At 45.4% G+C, this 26,134-nt stretch overlaps 1 protein-coding gene across 1 annotated transcript in view; it reads right to left on the bottom strand.

The window, feature by feature from the left end:
• The window catches only part of LOC142289924 (tubby-related protein 1-like), a 265,154-nt gene that overhangs the window by 198,587 nt on the left and 40,433 nt on the right, over positions 1 to 26,134 (bottom strand). Inside the window, exon 4 of the mRNA XM_075333866.1 lies at positions 8,801 to 8,899. Coding sequence (XP_075189981.1) covers positions 8,801 to 8,899 — 99 coding nt within the window. The remainder of the gene's footprint in view (positions 1 to 8,800; positions 8,900 to 26,134) is intronic.

The following is a 26,134-nucleotide window of genomic DNA, read 5'->3' on the forward strand; positions in this document are numbered from 1 at the left end:
GTAAAGCTGGGTTTACACACTGCAACATCTCAAACGACATCGCTGTAACGTCACCGGTTTTGTGACGCAATAGCGATGTTGTTTGCGATGTTGCAGTGTGTGAAACCTATCAGCGACCCGGCCCCTGCTGTGAAGTTGTAATCGTTACAAATCATTCAGGACCATTCCTAGGTCCTTTGTTTCCCGCTGTGCAGCATGAAGTTTCAGTGTGTGAAGACTTTGCAGCGACTTTGTTAGCAACTTCCCTTTCAAAAGGCTGCTTATCAACGTCCCCAACAACCAGCTAGATCGCTCTGCAGGTCCGGATCGCTGTTGCGTTGTTGGCCAGGTTTGCCTGTTTGAACGCTCACCAGAGACTTAGCAGAGACTTAGGGAGGTCGCTATTGCGTCACCAAACCGGTGACGTTACAGCGATGTCCTTTGCGATGTTGCAGTGTGTAAACCCAGCTTAAGGGAGGAATTGCTTTATTTCCTAACTATATGCCTCTGTGAGTTTAACAGAGGTATTGCACTCTGCACTTGTGCTACTACTATTTACAGCGGCACACTTATATACTCTTCCTCACTCATTAACCTATCCCTTTTACGTTAATGCTAAATACGATAGTCGCTGTGACTTTAATAGTACATGCCGTGATTGGCTCTAGTGTCACTGAGACGTATCAGTGTCAGTACTGCTTCCGTAGTACAAGATACCCCTTATCCTCTGCCATAGTCTGCAGCAGAGACTTTGCACGGTGGACCCTGACTGTCTGATATCCCTTTGGTTTTTATAATCAGAAAGCCCCCGTAACACACTCCCTAAAAACACATCATTTTAGCGTTGCCTATCTCATGCCTTAATCAAATTAATTTCACATAGTCCCTCCACGACTTCTCAGAACATACAGTTAGGTCCAGAAATATTTGGACAGTGACACAATTTTCGCGAGTTGGGCTATGCATGCCACCACATTGGATTTGAAATGAAACCTCTACAACAGAATTCAAGTGCAGATTGTAACATTTAATTTGAAGGTTTGAACAAAAATATCTGGTAGAAATTGTAGGAATTGTACACATTTCTTTACAAACACTCCACATTTTAGGAGGTCAAAAGTAATTGGACAAATAAACCAAACCCAAACAAAATATTTTTATTTTCAATATTTTGTTGCGAATCCTTTGGAGGCAATCACTGCCTTAAGTCTGGAACCCATGGACATCACCAAACGCTGGGTTTCCTCCTTCTTAATGCTTTGCCAGGCCTTTACAGCCGCAGCTTTCAGGTCTTGCTTGTTTGTGGGTCTTTCCGTCTTAAGTCTGGATTTGAGCAAGTGAAATGCATGCTCAATTGGGTTAAGATCTGGTGATTGACTTGGCCATTGCAGAATGTTCCACTTTTTTGCACTCATGAACTCCTGGGTAGCTTTGGCTGTATGCTTGGGGTCATTGTCCATCTGTACTATGAAGCGCCGTCCGATCAACTTTGCGGCATTTGGCTGAATCTGGGCTGAAAGTATATCCCGGTACACTTCAGAATTCATCCGGCTACTCTTGTCTGCTGTTATGTCATCAATAAACAAAAGTGACCCAGTGCCATTGAAAGCCATGCATGCCCATGCCATCACGTTGCCTCCACCATGTTTTACAGAGGATGTGGTGTGCCTTGGATCATGTGCCGTTCCCTTTCTTCTCCAAACTTTTTTCTTCCCATCATTCTGGTACAGGTTGATCTTTGTCTCATCTGTCCATAGAATACTTTTCCAGAACTGAGCTGGCTTCATGAGGTGTTTTTCAGCAAATTTAACTCTGGCCTGTCTATTTTTGGAATTGATGAATGGTTTGCATCTAGATGTGAACCCTTTGTATTTACTTTCATGGAGTCTTCTCTTTACTGTTGACTTAGAGACAGATACACCTACTTCACTGAGAGTGTTCTGGACTTCAGTTGATGTTGTGAACGGGTTCTTCTTCACCAAAAAAAGTATGCGGCGATCATCCACCACTGTTGTCATCCGTGGACGCCCAGGCCTTTTTGAGTTCCCAAGCTCACCAGTCAATTCCTTTTTTCTCAGAATGTACCCGACTGTTGATTTTGCTACTCCAAGCATGTCTGCTATCTCTCTGATGGATTTTTTCTTTTTTTTTAGCCTCAGGATGTTCTGCTTCACCTCAATTGAGAGTTCCTTAGACCGCATGTTGTCTGGTCACAGCAACAGCTTCCAAATGCAAAACCACACACCTGTAATCAACCCCAGACCTTTTAACTACTTCATTGATTACAGGTTAACGAGGGAGACGCCTTCAGAGTTAATTGTAGCCCTTAGAGTCCTTTGTCCAATTACTTTTGATCCCTTGAAAAAGAGGAGGCTATGCATTACAGAGCTATGATTCCTAAACCATTTCTCCGATTTGGATGTGAAAACTCTCATATTGCAGCTGGGAGTGTGCACTTTCAGCCCATATAATATATATAATTGTATATCTGAACATGTTTTTGTAAACAGCTAAAATAACAAAACTTGTGTCACTGTCCAAATATTTCTGGACCTAAGTGTAACACTCCATCAAACTCCACCGCACCCAAAATTATCTCAAAGATTGGCTGACTGGTTCAGGCAGCCTTTATCTATCCCCCATTTCTTTGAGATGGCTGGATCATCATTGGAAATTACCAGTGCACCTGTACCTTGTCCCCCCACCTCATTGTATATGTAAGCTCTCATGAGCAGGGTTGTCTTTTTTGCTATAATTATTGTATTTTCTATAACTGTTGCTTGCTTGCATATGAGCCTCTGAATTGTAAAGGGCTGCGGAATATGTTCGCGCTATAAAAATAAATATTATTATTATTATTATTATTATTATTACTACTATTACTACTACTACTACGGTGCTTGGCTGCCTTATGGATACGCATACTGGTGGTGCTCAGGTTGCCTTTGACCTCGCCTCTGCTCAACTTGGTATGGTAAATGCTACAGATGACAATGTTTTTTCTCTGAAGGACTTTCAAAGAAAACTTCCAGACAGCGGCTGAATGCCCCCTTGCCCTGACTTGGGCCACAGTGGGGTTGGGCTTCGGAACAGTTGACCCAGCTCTCACTCTGGGTAAACCACTACCCCTTGATGCCTGTGTTAGTGCTACATATCCATCTTCCTCTGTGTTGCTGTGCTGGCTTTGTATGTCAATGGTCCAGGTTAGATCAGTGGACTTATCATCAACCACCTCATCTTCCATCTAATCCTCCTTCCCAGTTGAGATTGTAGGCTGACCTGATGGCAACTCTGTCTCATCATCATCAGCCTCCACTTCTGGAGACAGTAAATCAGGTTCCTCAAACTGGCTTTCTTCTGGCCATAGTTCCTCAAATACTTGTGCATCAATGCATGCCACCTCCCTACATTCCTCTTCAATGCTGCATGGTGAGAGGCCAGAGCCAACCAGAGGATACGTACAAAACAGATCCTCAGAGTGTTCAAGCTTGGAGTCATATGTCTCCTGTGACTGATGATGGGGGAAGAAAGGAGGACCAGGTTGAGGATTGGATGGGCCAGCCGTCTGTATATCCACAGTAGACTGTGTGGTCATGGAAGATTTGTTGCTGCTTGAGAAATACGAACAGGCCTTGTATGCCATCCAAGACAGAATCTGCTCTCGCTCTTCTGGATTCCACAAACGTTTACATTCCAGACCGGGAAATTTGGCAAGGAACATAGTGGATGCATCAAGTTTCTTCTGACCTGACATAGACTCAGTGCTTTGTCACCCACCAATGACAACACCATACCCATGTCCACGTCCCTGTCCCTTTCACAACAGGCTTTTTTTTTTTATCATTTTGGGTTTTGGTGACATATTTGCAGATGTTGATGGCCCAAAGCCAAGCAAATTTTGACCCTAAAAATATTGTGGAAAAAGTTCCGGTGAGTACTTTGTACCAGGCAGCCCAAAATGCTAGTAGTACTGCTTCGTATTTGGCAAGGCCACTAGCACTGTATTAATGTCGCTGATGTGGATGTCACAAGACAAGATGTGTGACCCCCAAAATATTGGGGAAACAGGACCGGTATGTTTAGTGTATCAGGCAGCACCAAAGTGCTAGTAGTACTGATTTAATAATAATAATAATAATATTAATACTCTAACAACATTGTTCCCAGCAGCGAACTGGGAGTCAAATAAGCATTCAGGTGTCTTCCTGATGCTAAACAACAACCCAACCAAAATAATGATTGGGTATGAAGTGAAAGCGCAAACATGTTTTTCTATAAAAATAGAAACTTTATTGATATAAATTCAGAAAAATTATCTAAAAACAGGAAAAACCCACGAAGTGGGGCACATGATCCCAGGAGGTCATCCACAGATAATCATACGTATTTTACTATTACAATAAATTTGTGAACAACAGGATAAATGTCACAACCATATTTCCATATAATAGAGAAAGATCACATATAATTGCCTATGAGGCTTATTTTACCGTTTGCCTTTTGGTAACACAAACCATATGCACCTGCTCTTAATTCATATGTAAACTGGTTCAAATACCGCTGGTTTCTGCACCAAAGGACAAAAAGGACCAGCCTCCTGTGCAAAAAACGTCTCACTGCCGTTCAGATTGGGTCAGATAATATATGTAAAACTAGCCCAAGCTATAGTTGTTAAATTACTATTTATAAATATAGCGTAGCAAACTATATGCAGTTGCCCATGGGGCTTGTTTTGCCATTTGCCTGTTTCAAGAGCCAATTAGACTAACTTATAAATTCATATGAAAACATATATCAATTACAGACACCAATGGTCTCTGCACAGACAGGCCAACAGCACTAACCTCCCATACAGGCAAACAGCTGCAGTAAAAATAGACTTAGATTGTATTCATAAAGAGACCTGAGCTATAAAGATTAACCACCGTTTGTAGAAGTTATGCAAGGGATAATATTTCTGGCTCATATATCGCTGCAGTTATGAGACAATAATTAGGAATGAAGGACATTTACCTGTTGAAAAGGGATCACCTAACCATGTGCTCCACCACCCCTGACGCTGTTTCGCCTCGCTTCTTCAAAAGGGGCGTGTCAGGGTGGGGAGATGTCTGGGTTTATAAGCCAGATGAGCAGCCAATGACGAGGGCGGACTGGACGTGCCTCCAATCTGCCCCCGTCACATGACGTCGGCATCATCGGCGCATGAGGCAGTCCCGGCTTACCTCTGTATGTGTATCATAATATAATTAATTCATCTGTGATGATGATTGAAGCTTAATGTGTATAAAATGCAGGCACCTTATAATGTATTATCTATATGGATGCATTGATCTGCGGCCCGTTGGAAGTGCGCATGCACTGGTCCCAGCCCCTCGAGCTTCCTGGTGCGCACCTTGTATGAGCTGATGCGTTCCACGCTGCGGCTCAGCGCGTGCAACCACGGAAGCTCCATTACACAGAGGTAAGCTGGGACTGCCTCATGTGCCGATGATGCCGACGTCATGTGACGGGGGCGGATTGGAGGCACGTTCAGTCCGCCCTCGTCATTGGCTGCTCATCTGGCTTTTAAACCCAGACATCTCCCCACCCTGACACGCCCCTTTTGAAGAAGCGAGGCGAAACGGCGTCAGGGGTGGTGGAGCACATGGTTAGGTGATCCCTTTTCAACAGGTAAATGTCCTTCATTCCTAATTATTTTCTCATAACTGCAGCAATATGTGAGCCAGAAATATTATCCCTTGTATAACTTCTACAAACGGTGGTTAATCTTTATAGCTCAGGTCTCTTTATGAATACAATCTAAGCCTATTTTTACTGCAGCCACGAAATCTCCTTTGGCCGATATAAGTATTAGCCACAAGCACTACTCACACTTCACATACTACCTGAACTCATCAGTTTACCACTAAAAAATATATATCATAATTTTAGTATCATGTTTTCTATTTTTCTATATTGGTGGCACCGTGTTATCACAACATCATGTGATGAAATTAATCATATGTATCATTATGTTTGTTTATTGATTGTTTCTTTGTTTTATTTATTCTCAGATAGTCCGACTTTGATAAAGGCCAGGGGCCGAAACGTCAGACTTGTTTTTCGGACTTTGTCATAATTATCACACAGAATAAAAACAAAAATTGAACACAATTTTTTTCTCATTGGTTTTCTTACTGAGACATTTATGAGTGCCGGAGTACTTTTTCTACTTATTGTTTATTAATTTCTCCTGAGCACCTTATTGGTGATGTGAGGTTATGAGCTGTGAGACTCATGTGGGATTAGTGGATGAGGGCAGGTATATCTCACCCCGGTATCGGTCCTATGTGACTTAGCCCGGTTAGGATCACCTGGCTACTAATGGATTAATGGGAGGTGAAGGACTGATGTAAAAGGAGTCTGAGAAGTTGGGGGAGGGTCTCCAGCTGGGAACACAGAACGCCTGTCTATGTAGGAGACACTTGTGAATGGGAGCAGTGCTTTATGTCTGTATGGTTTAGCTGGAAGGGAGAAGCCCTCCAGTTTGTAGTTAGGATATCACCCTGTATAGTTAGCGCCAGACAGGCAAGGATTTATTTTGTTGGTGTTTTTTTTCCTTTTGTTTATGCTTCACTGCAATAAAACTGACCAAGAGTCAGTTACACCTTGAATTCGGCTGTCTGCCTGAGGTGAATACGTGCCCTTTGAACCCAGCAAAGGCGATCCCTGAGCGTGTTATCACAGAGCCCCAATGGGGACAGTGTTCCTGAGCTATGTAAAGCGTTGTGGAATATGTTAGCGCTATATAAAAATAAAGATTTGATTATTTTTTTTTGATAAGTATTGATCACGATATACACACTTTAAGCCCCCCCATATAGCCCTCTGGGAAGATCTAATGCTGTGGATTGTACTAATCACCTAGGCAGTTTACCGATGCAAATATTTTTATTCCTTCCGTCCGCAGTTTTTCAGCAATTCTGCGTAGATGGCCAAAATGAGATGCCCTCACTAATTACCAATCTCATGCCTGGCCTTCTGTGTACCTTAAACTGACAAGCAAGAAAATATCTAATAAAACACAACAATGAGAACAATAATGAGATTGACGTAACCAGTGCCCCGTGCTGGAAAAAAGTCTGCATCCCTAGAGCTCTGGACTGCACTCTATGTCCATTGGTCCAATAGTCTTTAGACAGATAATTACACCCTCAAATATACAGTATGAGGCTCCACAGAGTCCTCTATATAAAGTTTAGGCCTCCACATTGCCCTCCTATATCTAGACATACTGTACATTTGACATATAGATAAAAAATAACATATCCATACTCCAGTTTCCGCAGCACTGCGCTCTACTTCAGAGGGCTGGACGTGGTCTGCAAGCTGCACTTTGCCCTAGTATGATATAGATGGTAATGGTATCTAACATTTGGAGAAATTGTGGCGCCCCTGACCTGGTCAGGCACCACTGAGTACTGCACCCATGCTGGGGACAGTACAAAACAGGTAATCCAGAAGGCTGACCGAGGTGTGACTACACAGGCGCATAGTGATCAGGTCTCACACATGTACCTTTGGGAGGACCCCTGGGGATCCCAGGAGGGGGCGAAGCCTCCATCTCCACTCAAGGGGTGTGGTAGAGAGCCTGGTTGCTAGGTGACGTAGGCAAGAACAGGAGAGGAGGGAACAGTGAGCCGAAGACAGTTGAGTGGTGAAGTTCAGGGAGAGCAGAAGCAGACCCTGTAGCTCTACACAATTCTGACAACGTACGCGCAGTGACTACCGACGGGGGAGAACGGTCACCTGGTAGTGCTGCCCGAAATCCACCCACGGCTAAAGAGAGAGCAACGGAGTGGAAAGTAAGGAGACTGTCAGGGAGATACCAGGCCCAAACGGGTAGCAGGTCCCAGTGCAGGGATAGATCCACCTGTCCTTTGCCAAACCTGCATGAGGGGGCACTTTACACCCCCAAGACAACACCACAGAGTCCGCAGCCACGTAGCAAAGTGAGGGCCCATAGCTCACAGGAGGCAAGCAGCCGGAGTGACCTGGTCCAGGCTACAAGCAAACGGGCCAAAAAGAAGGGGAGAGAGGCACCAGCAACTTCCCTGGGCGACCCCAGCAGGGCTTCAAGCAGGGGTTACCCCAAAACACAACGGGCTAAGGAAGGCGAGTTGGTAGCCACCCTCATAAGTCAGCCTGAAGGACACCTGGTTCCAGCCTGGTTCATCCCAGCTACGCCCGGGTTACTCACCCTGCCACCATCAGTGAGTAAAACCCCTGAAAGACATTCTGCTTGTGCGTGTGAGTCATTCTGCGACTTGTAGTTCCACACACCTACACGGGGCCCTGGGGCATGCCTCACTCTCAGGAGGCTATTACAACTGACTGCACCCACTATCAGCCCCAGGCACCCCTAACCTGCAGTGGCGGTCTCCACTGACCGCAATTCTGAGAGTGGCGTCACGACAATCAAAATAGAGGATTTCCTACCTGTGACAAGATCCAGCCGCGTGGAGTCCCTGAAGGTAATGCACAGCTGCACCGACACCGCACCTCGGGGCCCCACAAAATCTTAGCTCTTGAGCCTCCTCCAAACATGATAACTCCCGCAATTATGTACTTGTATGAGATTTAGCATTAAAAGGTTAAAGTTACATCTAAGTTCTGCATATTCTCTGATATTGTTATTTATTTCAATTGGGACTATTTCTTTATATACCTTGGATATCCAAAGATCTTCGAGTTAGAAGCCAAATGGGATGATCAACTGTTGGAGATCTTAAATCACAGAGCAGCATACTTTTACTAAAGCATTGAAGTCTAATTAACTCACATTTCTTGGATGGATTGGTACTCTTTCACACTCTTCATCCATTCCTGGTATAAGCACTGTCATCCTCCGAGGACCTTTAAATCCCAAGACGTTGGTTTCCTGTACCAGTGTACAATAATTTTTATATTAATTGAACTCTTCTATAACAATAATTTTGTATTATGGTAAGAATTACACAAAACACATCCAGAAACAATGAGCTTATGCTTTAACTGCTGATTAGATGACTATAGTTTAGCAGGAATTGCCATTATAACAACTAAATAAGTCTTAATAATTGTCTTTGTTTTTGTATTTCTTTTCCAGTACAATACATTGAAAGAGTACACACATATCACTAAAATAACATCAAATACTACTAAAATCACTAATAGTGATGGGAAAACCTGCAGATATTAAAAATCAGCAGGTCCAACCGAATTAAAAAAAAAAGCCGTTTTGGGACCAGAATTAATCCTGGATATCTGCCCAGCCGCAGATCCCCATATAAATCTATGTGGACCTGAATATTGTGCTTTAAAATGGTAATACAAAAGGCAATGGGGATTAGAGCAGGTGCATTATACTTACTAAGTCTCCCAAGCAAAGATAACTCTACTTCTGGGACCTCTTACTACTCTCATACATATTCACTGCATCCTCTACCCACTGGCAGTCCCAGCTTCTCTGATTGGTTGCAATAAAGATGAAGGCTGCACATCCAATAATTTTATAATGGTATAATGCTACAAGCATGCTGACAATTATAATGAAAAATGCAATTTGCTAACTGGATAGTGAACATGTGAATAATGATATGCATACCTGCCAACAATATTTGGGGAAAAGAGATATTTAGCAATCGCATTGATCAATGTACCAAGCCCCAATACCTCGCCAAGGTATATCTCTATATTGGGGTCCCTAGCTCTGTGACGCTAACTCTGTGTCATCTCATTGCAATTAAAAACTGCTGTGTGTGGAGAGGGGTAACCAAGGACTTGCTTATATAGGAGATGGAAAAAAACATGGCCGAAAGGGGCGGAGCTGTGTTCACCTTCAGAAAAAAACTTCATAATACTAAAGGATAACTGAAGTGAGCACCAATATGTATACATGTATACAGAGTGCAAGCTAAAAAATACATAGTCAATAAAGATGAAGGCTACACATCCAATAATTTGATAATGATATAATGCTACAAGCATGCTGACAATTATAATTAAAAATGCAATTTGCTAACTGGAAAGTGAACATGTGAATAATGATATGCATACCTGCCAAGAAGTTTTTTTTCTGAATGTGAACACGGCTCTGCCCCTTTCGGCCATGTCTTTTTCCGTCTTCTATATACCGTGTTTTTCCAAAAATAAGACCTCCCCCAAAAATAAGCCCTAGCAAGGATTTTCAGCATTTTCGGAGAAAGGCTTAAATATAAGCCCTCCCCCGAAAATAAGCCCTAGTCCCGGATCAATAATGAAGTGTCCGTGCAGCTTAAATAGGTTACAAATACTGCAGGACACTTCATTATACACAGCGGCACCCGGCAATTACACTCACCCGACACTGAGCAGCAGGACCTGCAGTGATCACACACCCGCACACATCACATCACACACACACACACACACACACACACACACACACACACAAAATCAGATCTCACACACACACCAGATCTCACACACAAACATCGCATCGCACACACAGTCAGATCGCACACATAATCAGATCGCACACATAATCAGATCGCACACACAAACATCGGATCACACGCAAACATCAAATCACACACAAACATCGGATCGCACACACATCGGATCGCATACACACTCACCTCATCCAGCGACACCGATCTCTTATAACCGGGAGAATCCTGAGAGGCAGTGCAGCGCGACGAACAGGACCTGCGGCCGGACACGTGATTTGCTCTCATTCCCTGCTGCCGTAAGTGCTGGATGTGATGTGATGTGATGTGTGTGTGTTTTTCTGCGATCGGCTGTGTGTGTCTGCGTTCGGATGTGTGTATCTGTGATCGGCTGTGTGTGCCTGTGATCGGATGTGTGTATCTGTGATCGGCTGTGTGTGCCTGCGATGGGATGTGTGTATCTGTGACCGGCTGTGTGTGCATGTGAAAGGATGTGTGTATCTGTGATCGGCTGTGTGTATCTGTGATCGGCTGGGTGTGCCTGTGATAGGATGTGTGTATCTGATCGGCTGTGTGTGCCTGTGATAGGATGTGTGTATCTGTGATCGGCTGTGTGTATCTGTGATCGGCTGTGTGTGATCTGCTGTGTATATCTGCGATCTGCTGTGTGTGTGTGCCTGTGATCGGCTGTGTGTATCTGTGATCAGCTGTGTGTGCCTGCGATCTGCTGTGTGTGATCTGCTGTGTATATCTGCGATCTGCTGTGTGTGTGTGTATGCCTGTGATCGGCTGTGTGTATCTGTGATCGGCTGTGTGTGCCTGCGATCTGCTGTGTGTGATCTGCTGTGTATATCTGTGATCTGCTGTGTGTGTGTGTGAGTGAGAGATCTGCTGTGTGTGTGATCTGCTGTGTGTGTCTGGGATCTTCTGTGTGTGTCAGCGTGTCAGCCAGCAGCAGGGTAGGATGGCGTGCAGCACCGACCGGAGATCACAGGAGTCCCTGGGAGCCATGCAGACGTCCTGGTCTGGTGAGTATGAGTCTCCTGGGAAGTGGGGGGGTCTGTTTTTTTGGGGGGTAAACTTACCCCAACCGTGTTTCTCCAAGAATAAGACCTCCTCCACAAATAAGCCCTAGTGCTTTTTTGGGGGGCAAAAAAAATATAAGACAGTGTCTTATTTTTGGAAAAACACGGTAAGCAAGTCCTTGGTTACGCCTCGCCACACACAGCAGTTTTTAATTGCAATGAGATGACACAGAGTTAGGGTCACAGAGCTAGGAACCCCAATATAGAGATATACCTTGGTGAGGTATTGGGGCTCGGTTACATTGATCAATGCGATTGCTAAATATCTCTTTTTTCCAAATATTCTTGGCAGGTATGCATATCATTATTCACATGTTCACTTTCCAGTTAGTAAATTGCATTTTTCATTATAATTGTCAGCATACTTGTCGCATTATACCATTATCAAATTATCTGATTGGTTGCATTCAGACAATGCCCCCACCCTGTGCGACAGCATGTGTGACTGCTTGGAATCATAAAACCCAGTCACACTAAACAACTTACCAGCGATCCCAACAACGATACAACCTGATAGGGATCGCTGGTAAGTTGCTAGGAGGTCGCTGGTGAGATGTCACACTAAGCGACGCTCCAGCGATCCCACCAGCAACCTGACCTGGCAGGGATCACTGGAGCGTCGCTACACGGGTTGCTGGTGAGCTTGTCACACAGGCAGATCTCACCAGCAACCCGTGACCAGCCCCCAGCGCCGCGTGGAAGCGATGCTGCGCTTGGTAACTAAGGTAAATATCGGGTAACCAACCCGATATTTACCTTGGTTACCAGCGCACACCGCTTAGCGCTGGCTCGCTGCACACCTAGCCACAGTACACATCGGGTTAATTACCCGATGTGTACTCTGCTACGTGTGCAGGCAGCAGGAGCCAGCTTCTGCGGACGCTGGTAACCACAGTAAACATCGGGTAACCAAGAAGCCCTTACCTTGGTTACCCGATATTTACCTTCGTTACCAGCGTCCGCCGCCCTCACGCTGTCAGTGCCGGCTCCCTGTTCTCTGCACTCCTAGCCACAGTACACATCGGGTTAATTACCCGATGTGTACTGTGGCTACGTGTGCAGGGAGCCAGCACTGACAGCTGAGAATGGCGGATGCTGGTAACAAAGGTAAACATCGGGTAACCAAGGTAAGGGCTTCTTGGTTACCCGATGTTTACCGTGGTTACCAGCGTCCGCAGAAGCCGGCTCCTGCTGCCTGCACATTTAGTTGTTGCTCTGTCGCTGTCACACACAGCGATGTGTGCTTCACAGCGGGAGAGCAACAACTAAAAAATGGCCCAGGACATTCAGCAACAACCAACGACCTCACAGCAGGGGCTAGGTTGTTGCTGGATGTCACACACAGCAACATCGCTAGCAACATCACTGCTACGTCACAAAAGTTGTTCCTTAGCAGCGATGTTGCTAGCGATGTTTTTTAGTGCGACGTGGCCTTTACACGCTGTCTGCATACCTATAGTGGTGTAAAACTAAATAAATTAATTAAAAATATGGCATAGATTCCCTCAATATTGTAATACCCAGGTTAGATAAAGCGTATGGCTATAGGCTGCAGGCCCCAGTCGTGGGCTTATCTTGGCTGTGTATCAAAATAAGAGGGACCACATGTGGCTTTTTTTTAAATTAATTAAATAAATAAATTTAAAACCCAGCTTGTGGTCCCCCTCCATTTTGATACCCAGCCATGATAATGCCGACAGCTGGAAGCTGGTATACTTAGGCTGGAGAGACCCATGGTTATTGACCCCCCCCAAAAAATACCAGAATTGTCATATCTATTAGCTGTGACAATATCGGCATTTTACCTGACTCATCCCAATTGCCCTGGTGCGGTGGCAATTAGGGTACTATCATGGATTAATGACAGCTCACAGTTGCCACTAAGCCTTAGATTAGTAATGAAAGGTGTCCATGAGACCCCCCTTACTAATCTGAAAATGAAAAGAAATAAACACACCGAAGAAAGCCTTTATTTGAAATTAAATACAAAAAACACCCTCTTGTTCCAATTTATTAAACCCAAACATGAACTTCCGACATAACCCACACAAGGTCCCAATACAATTCCTGCTCTGATACCTACTGAATTCACAGTGTATTAGCACAGAACATCTCTGCATGTTGGTGACGTCAGGCAGAGACTGACCAATCCGCGACGTCATTCAGTTTATTTATGGTCACAGCTGGAGGTTCCCACGATACCCCACTTGTGACTGCAGGTAAACCAACATCAGGTGACCTGATTGAACTCAGGGATCTCATCTCAGGTGAACTGAGTTCACAGACCTGCATATCCTAGCATAAAACCAGCATTTTTTTTTGCCAAGAGATGCAGATTTAGTGCTGAAGTTTATATACCATATTCCTGCACCAAATCTGCATGTGTTGCCAAAAAACAGCATCAAATTACAATGCTGTTTTGATGCGGTATTGATGTGTTTTTTTCCAATTTCAATTTTATTGGTTTTAAGATAAGTGATACAAACAAAATCACAGTCCAACAGATTACAGTGTTAATCATTTAGGAGCCTTTTCAGCGGATCAAAGCCTCAGGCTCAACGATGTCATCTCAGTAATTTCGATATACTTGGACAATGGGTAATATCAAAAATACAAACCAAACAAAAGTAAAGAAGAGTAGGCAAGAAGGAGAGCAGATCATGAATGATAGGGGGATGGGGAGGGATCAGTGAGGAAGAAGAAGCGGAAGGGTAGATGATGGTTGGGACTAGTGCCTTGTCCGATGGGTCAGGACCTGAAATGGGGAAATATGCAGTTTTAACACTAGAACTACTGAGGTAGTCATTTTGACTACTTTGCACTGTGTATTTCTATATAGGTGTCACGAGTCCAGTAGTTCTAGTGTTAAGGGTGATGCATGCCAAGGAGTCTGTTTACTGGGAGATATCGAGGGTTAGAAACCTTGGGCTAGAGAGGAAAGCCTCCCATTGGAACCATTTAGAGGAAGTCTCAACTATCTGACCTCGCGACTGGGCTATAACCAACTCCATACGGTGTATTACATTCACTTCTGTCACCCATTCCTCTATGGACGGGGGGGGTAGGATCCTTCCAGCGTCGTGGAATCACCGTCTTGGCGGCCTGGAGGAGATGTCCCATAAGGGATTTCTTGTATGTCTTTTCTAACGTTTTGAACATAAACAATAAGGCTGCCTCGGGGCGGCTGGGGACTATGATCCCCGTAACCTCTTGTATAGCCTCTAGTACTTTGCTCCAGACGGCATTCAAGCTTGGGCAAAACCACCAGATGTGGGCCACGGTATCACCCTGGGCTCCACAGCGCCAGCAGGTGTCAGGGATTTAGGGATACCATGCATTTAAAGATGACGGAACCCTGTACCACCTGGAAAGAATTTTGTAGCTGGTCTCCTGCATTCTTGTGGCAACCACGGATTTATGGGACAAGCGGAAGCACCATTCCCATTGATCCCTGGGGAACTTCTGGTTTAACTCTGCTTCCCACGCAGCACAGAAACGGGGAATTGGTACTTCTACTGCATCAGTCATAATCCCCTAAATCCTTGATATTGCATGACCAGAATCAAGAGCCTTAGTGCAAAGCAGTTCAAAAGGGGTTGGGGGTGGGGAATGAGCCAGATCCCGCCCCTGCGAGGCTATGAAGTGTTTAAGTTGGGCATATTCGAAATGGAACCGCATCTTCAGATTTCCATTTCCCACAATCTCCAAAAGTGGGAGGAGAACCCCATTTGGGGCCACCCGCCCCAGTCTCAGGGGGCTCTGTTTTGAGCTTCCAAGAAAATTGTTAGACGACGCCCCTGGCAAAAAGTCAGGATTGTCTGTCAATGGCATAAGAGGTCCCCGGGGCTGGAGCAGGCGCCTGCCCTCTGTTAGTGAATGTACTGATTTCAGTGTTTGTTTGGTACTATAGGTAGGACATTGCAATCTTATGTTTGGTGAGAAGTGGCCAATTCCATGGCAGGGTTGGGACTGATAGAGGGCACAGGTCGTGTGCCAGACGTACCCAGAGCTTCGTTTCAGAATTATGCAGGAGATCTAGGACCCTGACATGGGCAGCCGCCAGGTAGTATCGCCGACAGTCATGCAACCCCAATCCTCCTGGATTGGACCTGGTGAGAACATTACTCCCAAGTCGGGATCGTCCCTTAGCCCACACAAAACAATTAAATAGACGTTGCAGCTTTACCCAATAAGACGTCGGGACATACACCGAAACCGTCTGGAGCAAGAAGAGCAGTCTGGTTAAGGCTGTCATCCGGAGGGCGCTAATCCTGCCAAACCACGAAAGAGTTCCTCATTGCCAAGAAGCCAAGTCCCTCTCAAGCCTAGACAGGAAACTCTGAAAGTTTAGCTGGAGAAGTCTGGTTATGTCAGATGGGATGACGATACCCAGGTATCCAATACTACCGTGAGGTGGCAATTTAAAGGGGAAGTTCGGTTTTACAGCGTTAACCATTGCTTGGGGAAGTGAGATGTTCAGGGCTTCTGATTTATCAAAATTGATTTTAAAATTGGACCACTTGCTGAAGCGATTTAGTTGCAGCATTAATGATGGGAGAGAGGTGAGTGGGTCTTGCAGGTACAGTCATGGCCAAAAGTTTTGAGAATGACACCAAAATTATATTTTCACATGATCTGTTGCCCTCTGGTTTTTAATTCTGTTTGTCTGATGTTTACATCATATACAGAAATATAATTGCAATCATATTATGAGTACCAAAAGGTTAAATTGACAGAATGAGTTAATGCAGCAAGTCAATATTTGCAGTGTTGACCCTTCTTCTTCAGGACCTCTGCAATTCTCCCTGGCATGCTCTCAATCTACTTCTGGACCAAATCCTGACTGATAGCTGTCCATTCTTGCATAAGCAATGCTTGCATTTTGTCAGAATTTGTTGGTTTTTGTTTGTCCACCCGTCTCTTGATGATTGCCCACAAGTTCTCAATGGGATTAAGATCTGGGGAGTTTCCAGGCCATGGACCCAAAATCTCTATGTTTTGTTCCATGAGCCATTTAGTGATCACCTTTGCTTTATGGCAAGGTGCTCCATCATGCTGGAAAAGGCATTGTTTGGCGCCAGACTGCTCTTGGACAGTTGGGAGAAGTTGCTCTTGGAGGACATTCTGGTACCATTCTGTATTCATGGCTGTGTTTTTAGGCAAGACTGTGAGTGAGCCGATTCCCTTGGCTAAGAAGCAACCCCACACATGAATCGTTTCAGGATGCTTAACAGTTGGAATGAGACAAGAGTGGTGGTAGCGCTCACCTCTTCTCCTAATAAGCTGTTTTCCAGATGTCCCAAACAATCGAAAAGGGGATTCATTTGAGAAAATGACTTTACCCCAGTCCTCAGCAGTCCACTCCCTGTACCTTTTGCAGAATATCAGTCAGTCCCTGATGTTTTTTCAGAAGAGAAGTGGCTTCTTTGCTGCCCTCCTTGAAACCAGGCCTTGCTCAAAGAGTCTCCGCCTCACAGTGCATGCAGAAGCACTCACACCAGCCTGCTGCCATTGCTGAGCTAGCTCGGCACTGCTGGTTGTCCGATCCCGCAGCTGAAACAGTTTTAAGATACGGTCCTGGCGTTTGCTGGTCCTTCTTGGGCGCCCTGGAGCCTTTTTGGCAACAATGGAAGGTCTCTTCTTGAAGTTCTTGATGATGCGATAGATTGTTGACTGAGGTGCAATCTTTGTAGCTGCGATACTCTTCCCTGTTAGGCCATTTTTCTGCAGAGCAATGATGGCTGAATGTGTTTCTTTAGCGATAACCATGGTTAACTGAAGAGAAACAATGATACCAAGCACCAGCCTCCTTTTAAAGTGTCCAGTGGTGTCATTCTTACTTAATCATGACTGATTGATCGCCAGCCCTATCCTCATCAACATCCACACCTGTGTTAATGGAACAATCACTAAAATAATGTTAGCTGCTCCTTTTAAGGCAGGAATGCAATGATGTTGAAATGTGTTTTGGGGGTTAACGTTCATTTTCTTAGCCAATATTGACTTTGCAAGTAATTGCTGTTAAGCTGATCACTCTTTATGACATTCTGGAGTATATGCAAATTGCCATTAGAAAAACTTAAGCAGTAGACTTTGTAAAAATTAATATTTGTAGCATTCTCAAAACTTTTGGCCATGACTGTATATAAGGAGATCGTCTGCAAGAGCTGCGCATTTGTTTACTCGGTTGGCGATTTTGATCCCTTGTATACCAGGGTTGGTTTGGATTGCTGACAACAGATGCTCCATGACTAAAATATAAAGCAATGGGGATAACAGGCAACCTTGCCGGGTCCCATTATAGATGCTGAAGGGCCTTGACAAAGTACCGTTAATTTTAAGGTGGGCGGTCGGAGAACCTTATAGGGCCATAATTTTTCATGAGAAGGTGGGGTCGAAACCAATATGGGACAAAGTTTGTGAAAGTGAGTGCCAAGAAATTCTATCAAATGCCTTTTCGGCGTCCAATGATAACATCATCATAGGGATTTTTTTGTGTGTGAGCATGTTGGATCAAGTCTAGAGTTTTTAGGGTATTATCCTTTGCCTCCCTACCAGGGACGAATCCAACTTGATCCAAGTGCACTAGGTCCGGTAGAAGGGGACTAAGCCTAAGCAACGAAATTGGTCTAAAGCTGCTACAGGCGGTGGGATCTTTTCCAGGCTTCCGAAGCAAAGCCACATGGGCTGTCGTGGCGTGGGGGGGAAATGGGGTCTCATCTGATATAGCGTTAAAAGAGAGGAGCATCAGGGGCGCTAACTGCTCTGCAAATTCCTTATAAAATTTGGCTGGGAATCCATCTGGGCCGGGACTTTTGTTACTGGGTGTATCACGGATTACTGTCAAAATGTCCTCCAGTAGGAATGGGCTCTCAAGGTCTACACCAGGGGTCTCAAACTTGGCTGGGTGTATGGGCCGCACAGAGGAAAAAAAAATAATTTGGGGGGCCGCATTCTTTGTAGGACAAAGTGACATTTTTATTAGTACTATATATAACATAATTTATTTTTTTTACACACCTTTGGATCACTGATTTTGAACATTTTCACTTGTTTATTATAGCAAACGTGCACATTCTTTGTTTAAATATATATAAAAAAAAATATTTTTTTTTCTACATTTTATCCCTTTCTTGTAACTAATAGTCTTACAATTAGCACTATATAGAAATTTTGACCAACATCTTTTAGTAATGTTCTCCATCTTGTTGTAATGTGCCCATCCTTGGCCCCTTGTAGTATTGTGCCCCATCCTAGTCCCCATCCTACAGTAATGTGCTCATCCTTGTCCACATCCTAAAGTAATGTGCCTCATCCTTGTCCCCATGTTATAGTAATGTGCCCATCCTTATCCCCATTCTATAGTAATGTCCCCAGCCTTGTCTCCATCTTATCGTAATGTGCCCATCCTGTAGTAATGTGTTCATCCTTGTCCCCATCCTATAGTAATGTGCTCATCCTTGTCCACATCCTAAAGTAATGTGCCTCATCCTTGTCCCCATGTTATAGTAATGTGCCCATCCTTATCCCCATTCTATAGTAATGTCCCCAGCCTTGTCTCCATCTTATCGTAATGTGCCCATCTTATAGTAATGTTCCCCATCCTTGTCCCCTTGTAGCAATGTCCCCATCCTATAGTACTGTCCCATCCTATAGTAATGTGCCCATCCTATAGTAATGTGCCAGCCTTGTCCCCATCTTATAGTAATGTCCCCAGCATTATCCCTATTCTATAGTAATGTTTCCCATCCTCGTCCCCTTGTACTAATGTCCCTATCCTGTAGTACTGTGTCCATCCTAGTCTCCATCCTTTAGTAATGTGCTCACCTTTTCCCCATCCTATAGTAATGTGCTCACCTTGTCCCCATCCTATAGTAATGTCCCCAGCTTTATCCCCATCCCATAGTAATGTGCGCATGTTGTCCCCATCCTGTAGTAATGGGGGGGCAGTGGCTATAACTTACCGATCGCTCCCATCATCTTCCACAGACGCCAAAGTGAAGCTGAGAGAAGTGGTCTCCGGCCCCAGATCCACAGTGATTGGACAGATCGGTCACAAGGCCAGTCTTTCCAATCAGAGCTGGGGGTGGGTGAAGCAGAGGTCACCCAGCTCCAGCCAATGATCAGTGCTACAGCTGCACTGATCATGGCTGGATTTCAATGTTTTAACCATTTTAATGGTTGAAACATTACAGTGGCTGTGATTGGCTGAGCGGCATTCGTCAGCCAATCACAGCCTCCGTAGGTCCGGGGAGGAGTCACCACCCCTCCTAAGGACAGTCAGAGGTCCCCGCCTCCCCAAATCTAAGGTATTTGCAAAGCGATCGCAGCCACCGGGGCCGCGATTTTTCCATGACGTACTGCGTATGTCATGGGTGCTTAAGTACCAGGGAGCCATGACGTACCTAGTACGTCATAGGCCGGTAAGGGGTTAATGTGCCGTCCTTCACATACACACACAAAAAACACCATTGTTCACACCTGTCCCGCGTTCCCTCGGCTGCCTCATCTCTGCTTCGTGCGGCCCCCAGGCCCGTGCCACGGTTCACTATCGCGGCCGGTGCAGGCAGTGGCATAGCCACTGCTTTTGCTGCCCGGGGCGGTCGTCAAATTTGCCGCCCCCCTCCGTTGGCCGCCGATAATCCAGAAACTTTCAAAAATCCGGAAAGCCATCAAAATATTTATTTTTCATGGAACTACAATCAAAGATCTAATTGTAGACTGCTGCTATTAGTCCTAGACTTTCACCTTTTTACACACATGTAGGCCTATTATACACACATATATATATATATATATATATATATATATATATACATATATACACTGTATGTATGCTCTGCTGCATACATACAGACACACACAGCTCTGCTGCATACAGACAGACACACAACTCTGCTACATACATACAGACACACACACACACACACACACACACACACACACAGCTCTGCTGCATACATACACACATCTCTGCTGCATACATACAAACACAGCTCTGCTGCATACATACAGACACACACAGCTCTGCTGCATACATACAGACAGACACAGCTCTGCTTGCATACATACAGACACACACAGCTCTACTGCATACATACAGACACACACACAGCTCTGCTACATACATACAACAGACACGCACAGTTCTACTACATACATAGACACACACAGCTCTGCTACATACATACAGACACACACACAGCTCTACTGCATACATACATACAGACACACACAGCTCTGCTGCATACATACAGACACACACAGCTCTGCTGCATACATACAAACACACACAGCTCTACTGCATACATACAAACACACACACAGCTCTGCTACATACAACAGACACGCACAGCTCTACTACATACATAGACACACACATCTCTGCTACATACATACAGACACACACAGCTCTACTGCATACATACATACAGACACACACAGCTCTGCTACATACATACAGACACACACAGCTCTACTGCATACATACAGACACACACACAGCTCTACTGCATACATACATACAGACACACACAGCTCTGCTACATACAGACAGACACACATAGCTCTACTGCATACATACAGACACACAGCTCTGCTGCATACATACAGACACACACAGCTTTGCTGCATACATACAGACACACAGACAGCTCTGCTACATACATACAGACACACACAGCTCTGCTGCATACATACAGACACACACAGCTCTGCTAAATACATACAGACACACACAGCTCTGCTGCATACATACAGACACACACACAGCTCTGCTACATACATACAGACACACACATCTCTGCTGTATATATACAGACACACAGCTCTATTGCATACATACAGACACACACAGCTCTTCTACATACATACAGACACACACAGCTCTGCTGCATACATACAGACACACACACACACAGCTCTGCTGCATGCATACAGACACACACAACTCTGCTACATACATACGGACAGACACACAACTCTGCAGCATGCATACAGACAGACACACACAGTTCTGCTACATACAGACACACACAGCTCTACTGCATACATACAGACACAGACAACTCTGCTGCATACATACAGAGAGACACACAACTCTGCAGCATACAGACACACACACAATTCTGCTGCATACATACAGACACACAACTCTGCTGCATACAGACACACAACTCTGCTGCATACAGATACACACAACTCTGCAGCATACAGACACACACAACTCTGCTGCATACAGACACACACAACTCTGCAGCATACATACAGACACAAACAACTCTGCATACATACAGACACACAACTCTGCAGCTGCTACATACATACAGACACACACAGCTCTACTGCATACATACAGACACACATAACTCTGCTGTATAGACACACACAACTCTGCAGCATACAGACACACACAACTCTACTGCATACATACAGACTCAAACAACTCTGCAGCTGCTGCATACATACAGACACACACAACTCTGCAGCTGCTACATACATACAGACACACACAACTCTGTAGCTGCTGCATACATGCATACATACAGACACACACAACTCTGCTACATACATACAGACACACACAACTCTGCAGCTGCTACATACATACAAACACACACAACTCTGTAGCTGCTGCATACATGCATACATACAGACACACACAACTCTGTAGCTGCTGCATACATGCATACATACAGACACACACAACTCTGCTACATACAGACAGACACACACACCTCTACTGCATACATACAGACACACACAACTCTGCTGCACATATAGACGTGGCTTTTGGGGTACACACACACGGCTCTTGGGGGCCCGCACACGCGGCTCTTGGGGGCCCGCACACGCGGCTCCTGGGGGCCCGCAAACGCGGCTCGGGGGGGAACCCATGCAGCTCACTGGGGCCCATAAACCGGGTGGCTGGGAGGGAGTATACAGGTCGAGGGGGGGAGGGGGGAGCACTTACCGCTCGGTCACGGATTAGAGAGGGCCACACCGCCAGAGGTCGCTGGGTGGCACTGCACCTCCTTCATCTGTGGGACTGAGCAGGCTGCGCGGTAGCTCCGTCCACAGATAAAGCTCAAACCAGGAGGATGCTGTGGTCTGCGCGCCTTAAATGGACGGTAGCCACAGTTTCCTGCTGAGGACTGCGGTCCCCAGAACTCGGCCCAGGGGCAGCAGAACTGAAGGCGAGTGGCCAAAATGCCGCTCCCCTGACACGTGCCGCCCATGCGGACCGCCCCCTCCGTCCCCCTTTGCTACGCCACTGGGTTCAGGGGCCGCAGCCCATGTCAGTGATTTATGTCAGATGATTGTATTGCCGGCGCGAGAGCGCAGCACCAGCAAAACATTCATCTGACATAAATCGCTGACATTGCCTGCGGCCCCTGCATCGGCCACGATAGTGAACAGGGGCACAGGCCTGGGGGCCACACGAAGCAGCCTGAGGGGCCGCATGCGGCCCCCGGGCCGCGTGTTTGAGACCCCTGGTCTACACTCTTAGTCCTGTTGAGAGGTTTAAAGGGGGAGGGTATTGAAGGGGGCTCACAATCCCCTTCAAGAGGCTCAGGAGTCAAGTTATATTATTTGGAATAGTAAGCGTGGAAGGTGTTAGAAATATCGGGAGTGGCGAAGTTCATCTCGTGAGTTCTTTACGCAGGGAATTAGAGTGTGGGCTCTCCCTTCTTTTAGTGCATTGGCTAATAATCTGCCTGTCTTATCCCCAAACTCATAGAATTTTCCTCTCCCCACCTGCAACAGGCGCTGGTATGACGAATCTAGCAGTTTCTTGACCTCCAGTCTGGCCCGCAATAGGGCCTGTAGGGTCGCGGCTGATAAACCTCGCTTGTGGACAAGCTCCAGATCAGAGACTTTACGGAGAGCTTTTACCAAACTTTGGGCTTTTTCTTTTTTAATGCGGGCTCCATGTTTAATGAAGATGCCCCTCAGGACGCACTTCAGCGCCTCCCATTTAAATGTGAGCGCTGTGTCGTCTGTTGAATGATCCTCTGAAAATTGAATGATAGCGGTCTGTATATCAGACACGCAGAGCCCGTCCAGAAGCAAAGATTCATTGAGCCGCCATGATCCTGTGGGGGCCGGGAGGGAAGGAACCTCGATCTCTCAATACACTGGTGCTTGGTCTGACCATAGTATACTACCTATTCCAATATTTCGGATCCACGGGAGGGCACTATGCTGTATAACTGGGTTCCCCAACTCCAGTCCTCGAGGGCCGCCAACAGTGCATGTTTTCAGGATTTCCTTAGCATTGCATGGGTGTTGGAATCATCAACTGAGCAGGTGATTAAATTATCACATGTGCAATACTAAGGAAATCCTGAAAACATGCACTTTTGGCGGCCCTTGAGGACTGGAATTGGGGACCCATGCTGTATAAAGATATAGTCTATGCGGCTATATGAATCTTGTGGGTGAGAATAAAAGCTATAGTCTCTATCTGATGGATGTGAAATTCTACAAGTGTCAAACAGCTGGATACTCAACAGGGCTTTTTTGATACATTTGATGGTGGCGTATGAAATGCTAGATTTCCCTTTAGAATTGTCTAATGTGGGATCTAGAGTTGCATTAAGGTCACTACAAAGAATTGCCGTACCTCGGATTAGGGGAGTCGCTGTATCGATAAGGTTAGCAACGAATTTGTCCTGTTTCTGGTTTGGGGCGTATGTATTTATTATTGTGAAGGTTTGATCCCCGGCTACTAATGAAAGAATAATATATCGTCCCATACTGTCCGATGTGTAGTTTACAATTTGATGGGGGAAAGATTTCTGAATAGTAATCACTACTCCCTTCGAACAGGACTCTGGATTGTCTGAGAAAAAACAGGTCTGAAAGTATTTGTTCTTCAAGGTAGGGGTATGGCCCTGTTTGAAATGCGCTTCTTGAAAACATACTATTTTCACCTTACGCTTGTGGAAATGGTAGAGAATCTATGCTCGCTTCTCCGGCACGTTAAGACCCTTGGCATTAAAGGAGGCAATTGTCAGGTTGGCCATCTGTAAGAAAATGAAGTGTTAAAGAGACATGAAATATGTGGGCGGATTATCCTGTCCTGGCCATCATCGGGGGCGAAGGAGGGGGGTAAGATCTGAAGAAGGCAAGAGAAGAACAGAATTGGAAGCAGAAAAAACAGCAGGGGTAAAGCCCTTGCACAAACACTAGTTGAGAACACACGTTCCAGGGGAGCATGTCCACCGCACCCGGGTAGGACAGAGGATCCCAACCTACTTGGGGGAGAAAATAAGCAGACATAGCCGGTTGTAGCTCCCTAATATACTGTAAATATTAGAAATTACCATAAACACTGGCACAGATAACTAAGAAATTTGAGCAATAAGGGCTTCAGGTAACCACAAATACAAATGACATGCGAAAGTCACTGGATTTAAGTAGCTGAATATATAATGCACTGAGTAGTCCCAGATATCTTCTGCAACTATTTGTGTCAGCTAATGTGGGCATCCCATTCTACGGCCGCGGACCCCCCTCGGAGGTAAGCCCCTTGTATGCTCGGGAGGGAGAGGTACATGGGGGGTAGGTGGAAGACCCCTTGGGGCCCATGGTTGGAGCAAGGTAGTGGGCCAAGGAGAGATGTTAATTGGGGGAAGACCCAGGTTTGAGATAAAGGTTGGAATGTCTTCTGGAGACCTCATCACCCACCACTGTGAGTCTTTTTGCACCGACAAAGAAAATGGAAAGCCCCAACGAAACGGAAGACTCCTCTCCCTGAGGATATCCAGTAAGGGTTTGAGAGCCGCCCGTTGAGCCAGGGTGTGTCTCGAGAGATCAGGCATGATGCGAATAGTGGATCCGTTATATGTTAGAGACTGTCTCTTCTGAGCTGCTTGGAGAATAGCTTCTTTTGCGGCAAATAAATTTACCCTGCATACGGTGTCCCTCGGGTGAGGATCCCCCGGATCTGGGGGGCGTAATGCCCTATGAGCTCTGTCAAGTTCTAGGGAGGCCCCTGGCAGTCTCTTTAATAGGTTGTTGAAGATTGAAGTAAGGACTGAAGGAATATCCGGAGGAGTGATTGACTCCGGCAGGCCCCTAATGCGCAGATTATTCCTTCGGTTTCTATTTTCCAGATCATCCACATGCTGTTGGAGGGCAAATAATTGCTTGGACTGATCCTGTATTGTGATATCAACCCACAACCCATTCAGCAGCAGCATCCTTTGGTATGGCAGATACCTGGATGACATGCTGCTGATTTGGGTTGGTGCACTGGAAGAAATCCTAGATTTTTCAAGTTATATCAATTCAAATGAATTTAATTTGAAATTCACTACAAAAACACATACATCTAAAATTAATTTTCTGGATGTAACTTTATCTGTGAGTCACAACAACCATCTGATAGTGACCCCATACAGGAAGCCTACAACATGTAATTCTATACTGACGGCTAACTCGTGTCATACATTCCACACAAAACTAAATATACCTGTTGGAGAATTGATTCGAGTAAAGAGAAACTGTACAGACCATAATGATTACTTAAAGGAGGAGAAAAAAGTTTGTGACAGACTGGCAAGTAGAGGATATCAGAGTTGGATGTTGAACAGGGCAAGAAACATTGTAGCAAAA

This window comes from Anomaloglossus baeobatrachus, chromosome 2 (assembly GCF_048569485.1).
Source record: "Anomaloglossus baeobatrachus isolate aAnoBae1 chromosome 2, aAnoBae1.hap1, whole genome shotgun sequence".
Classification (NCBI taxonomy): domain Eukaryota; kingdom Metazoa; phylum Chordata; class Amphibia; order Anura; family Aromobatidae; genus Anomaloglossus; species Anomaloglossus baeobatrachus.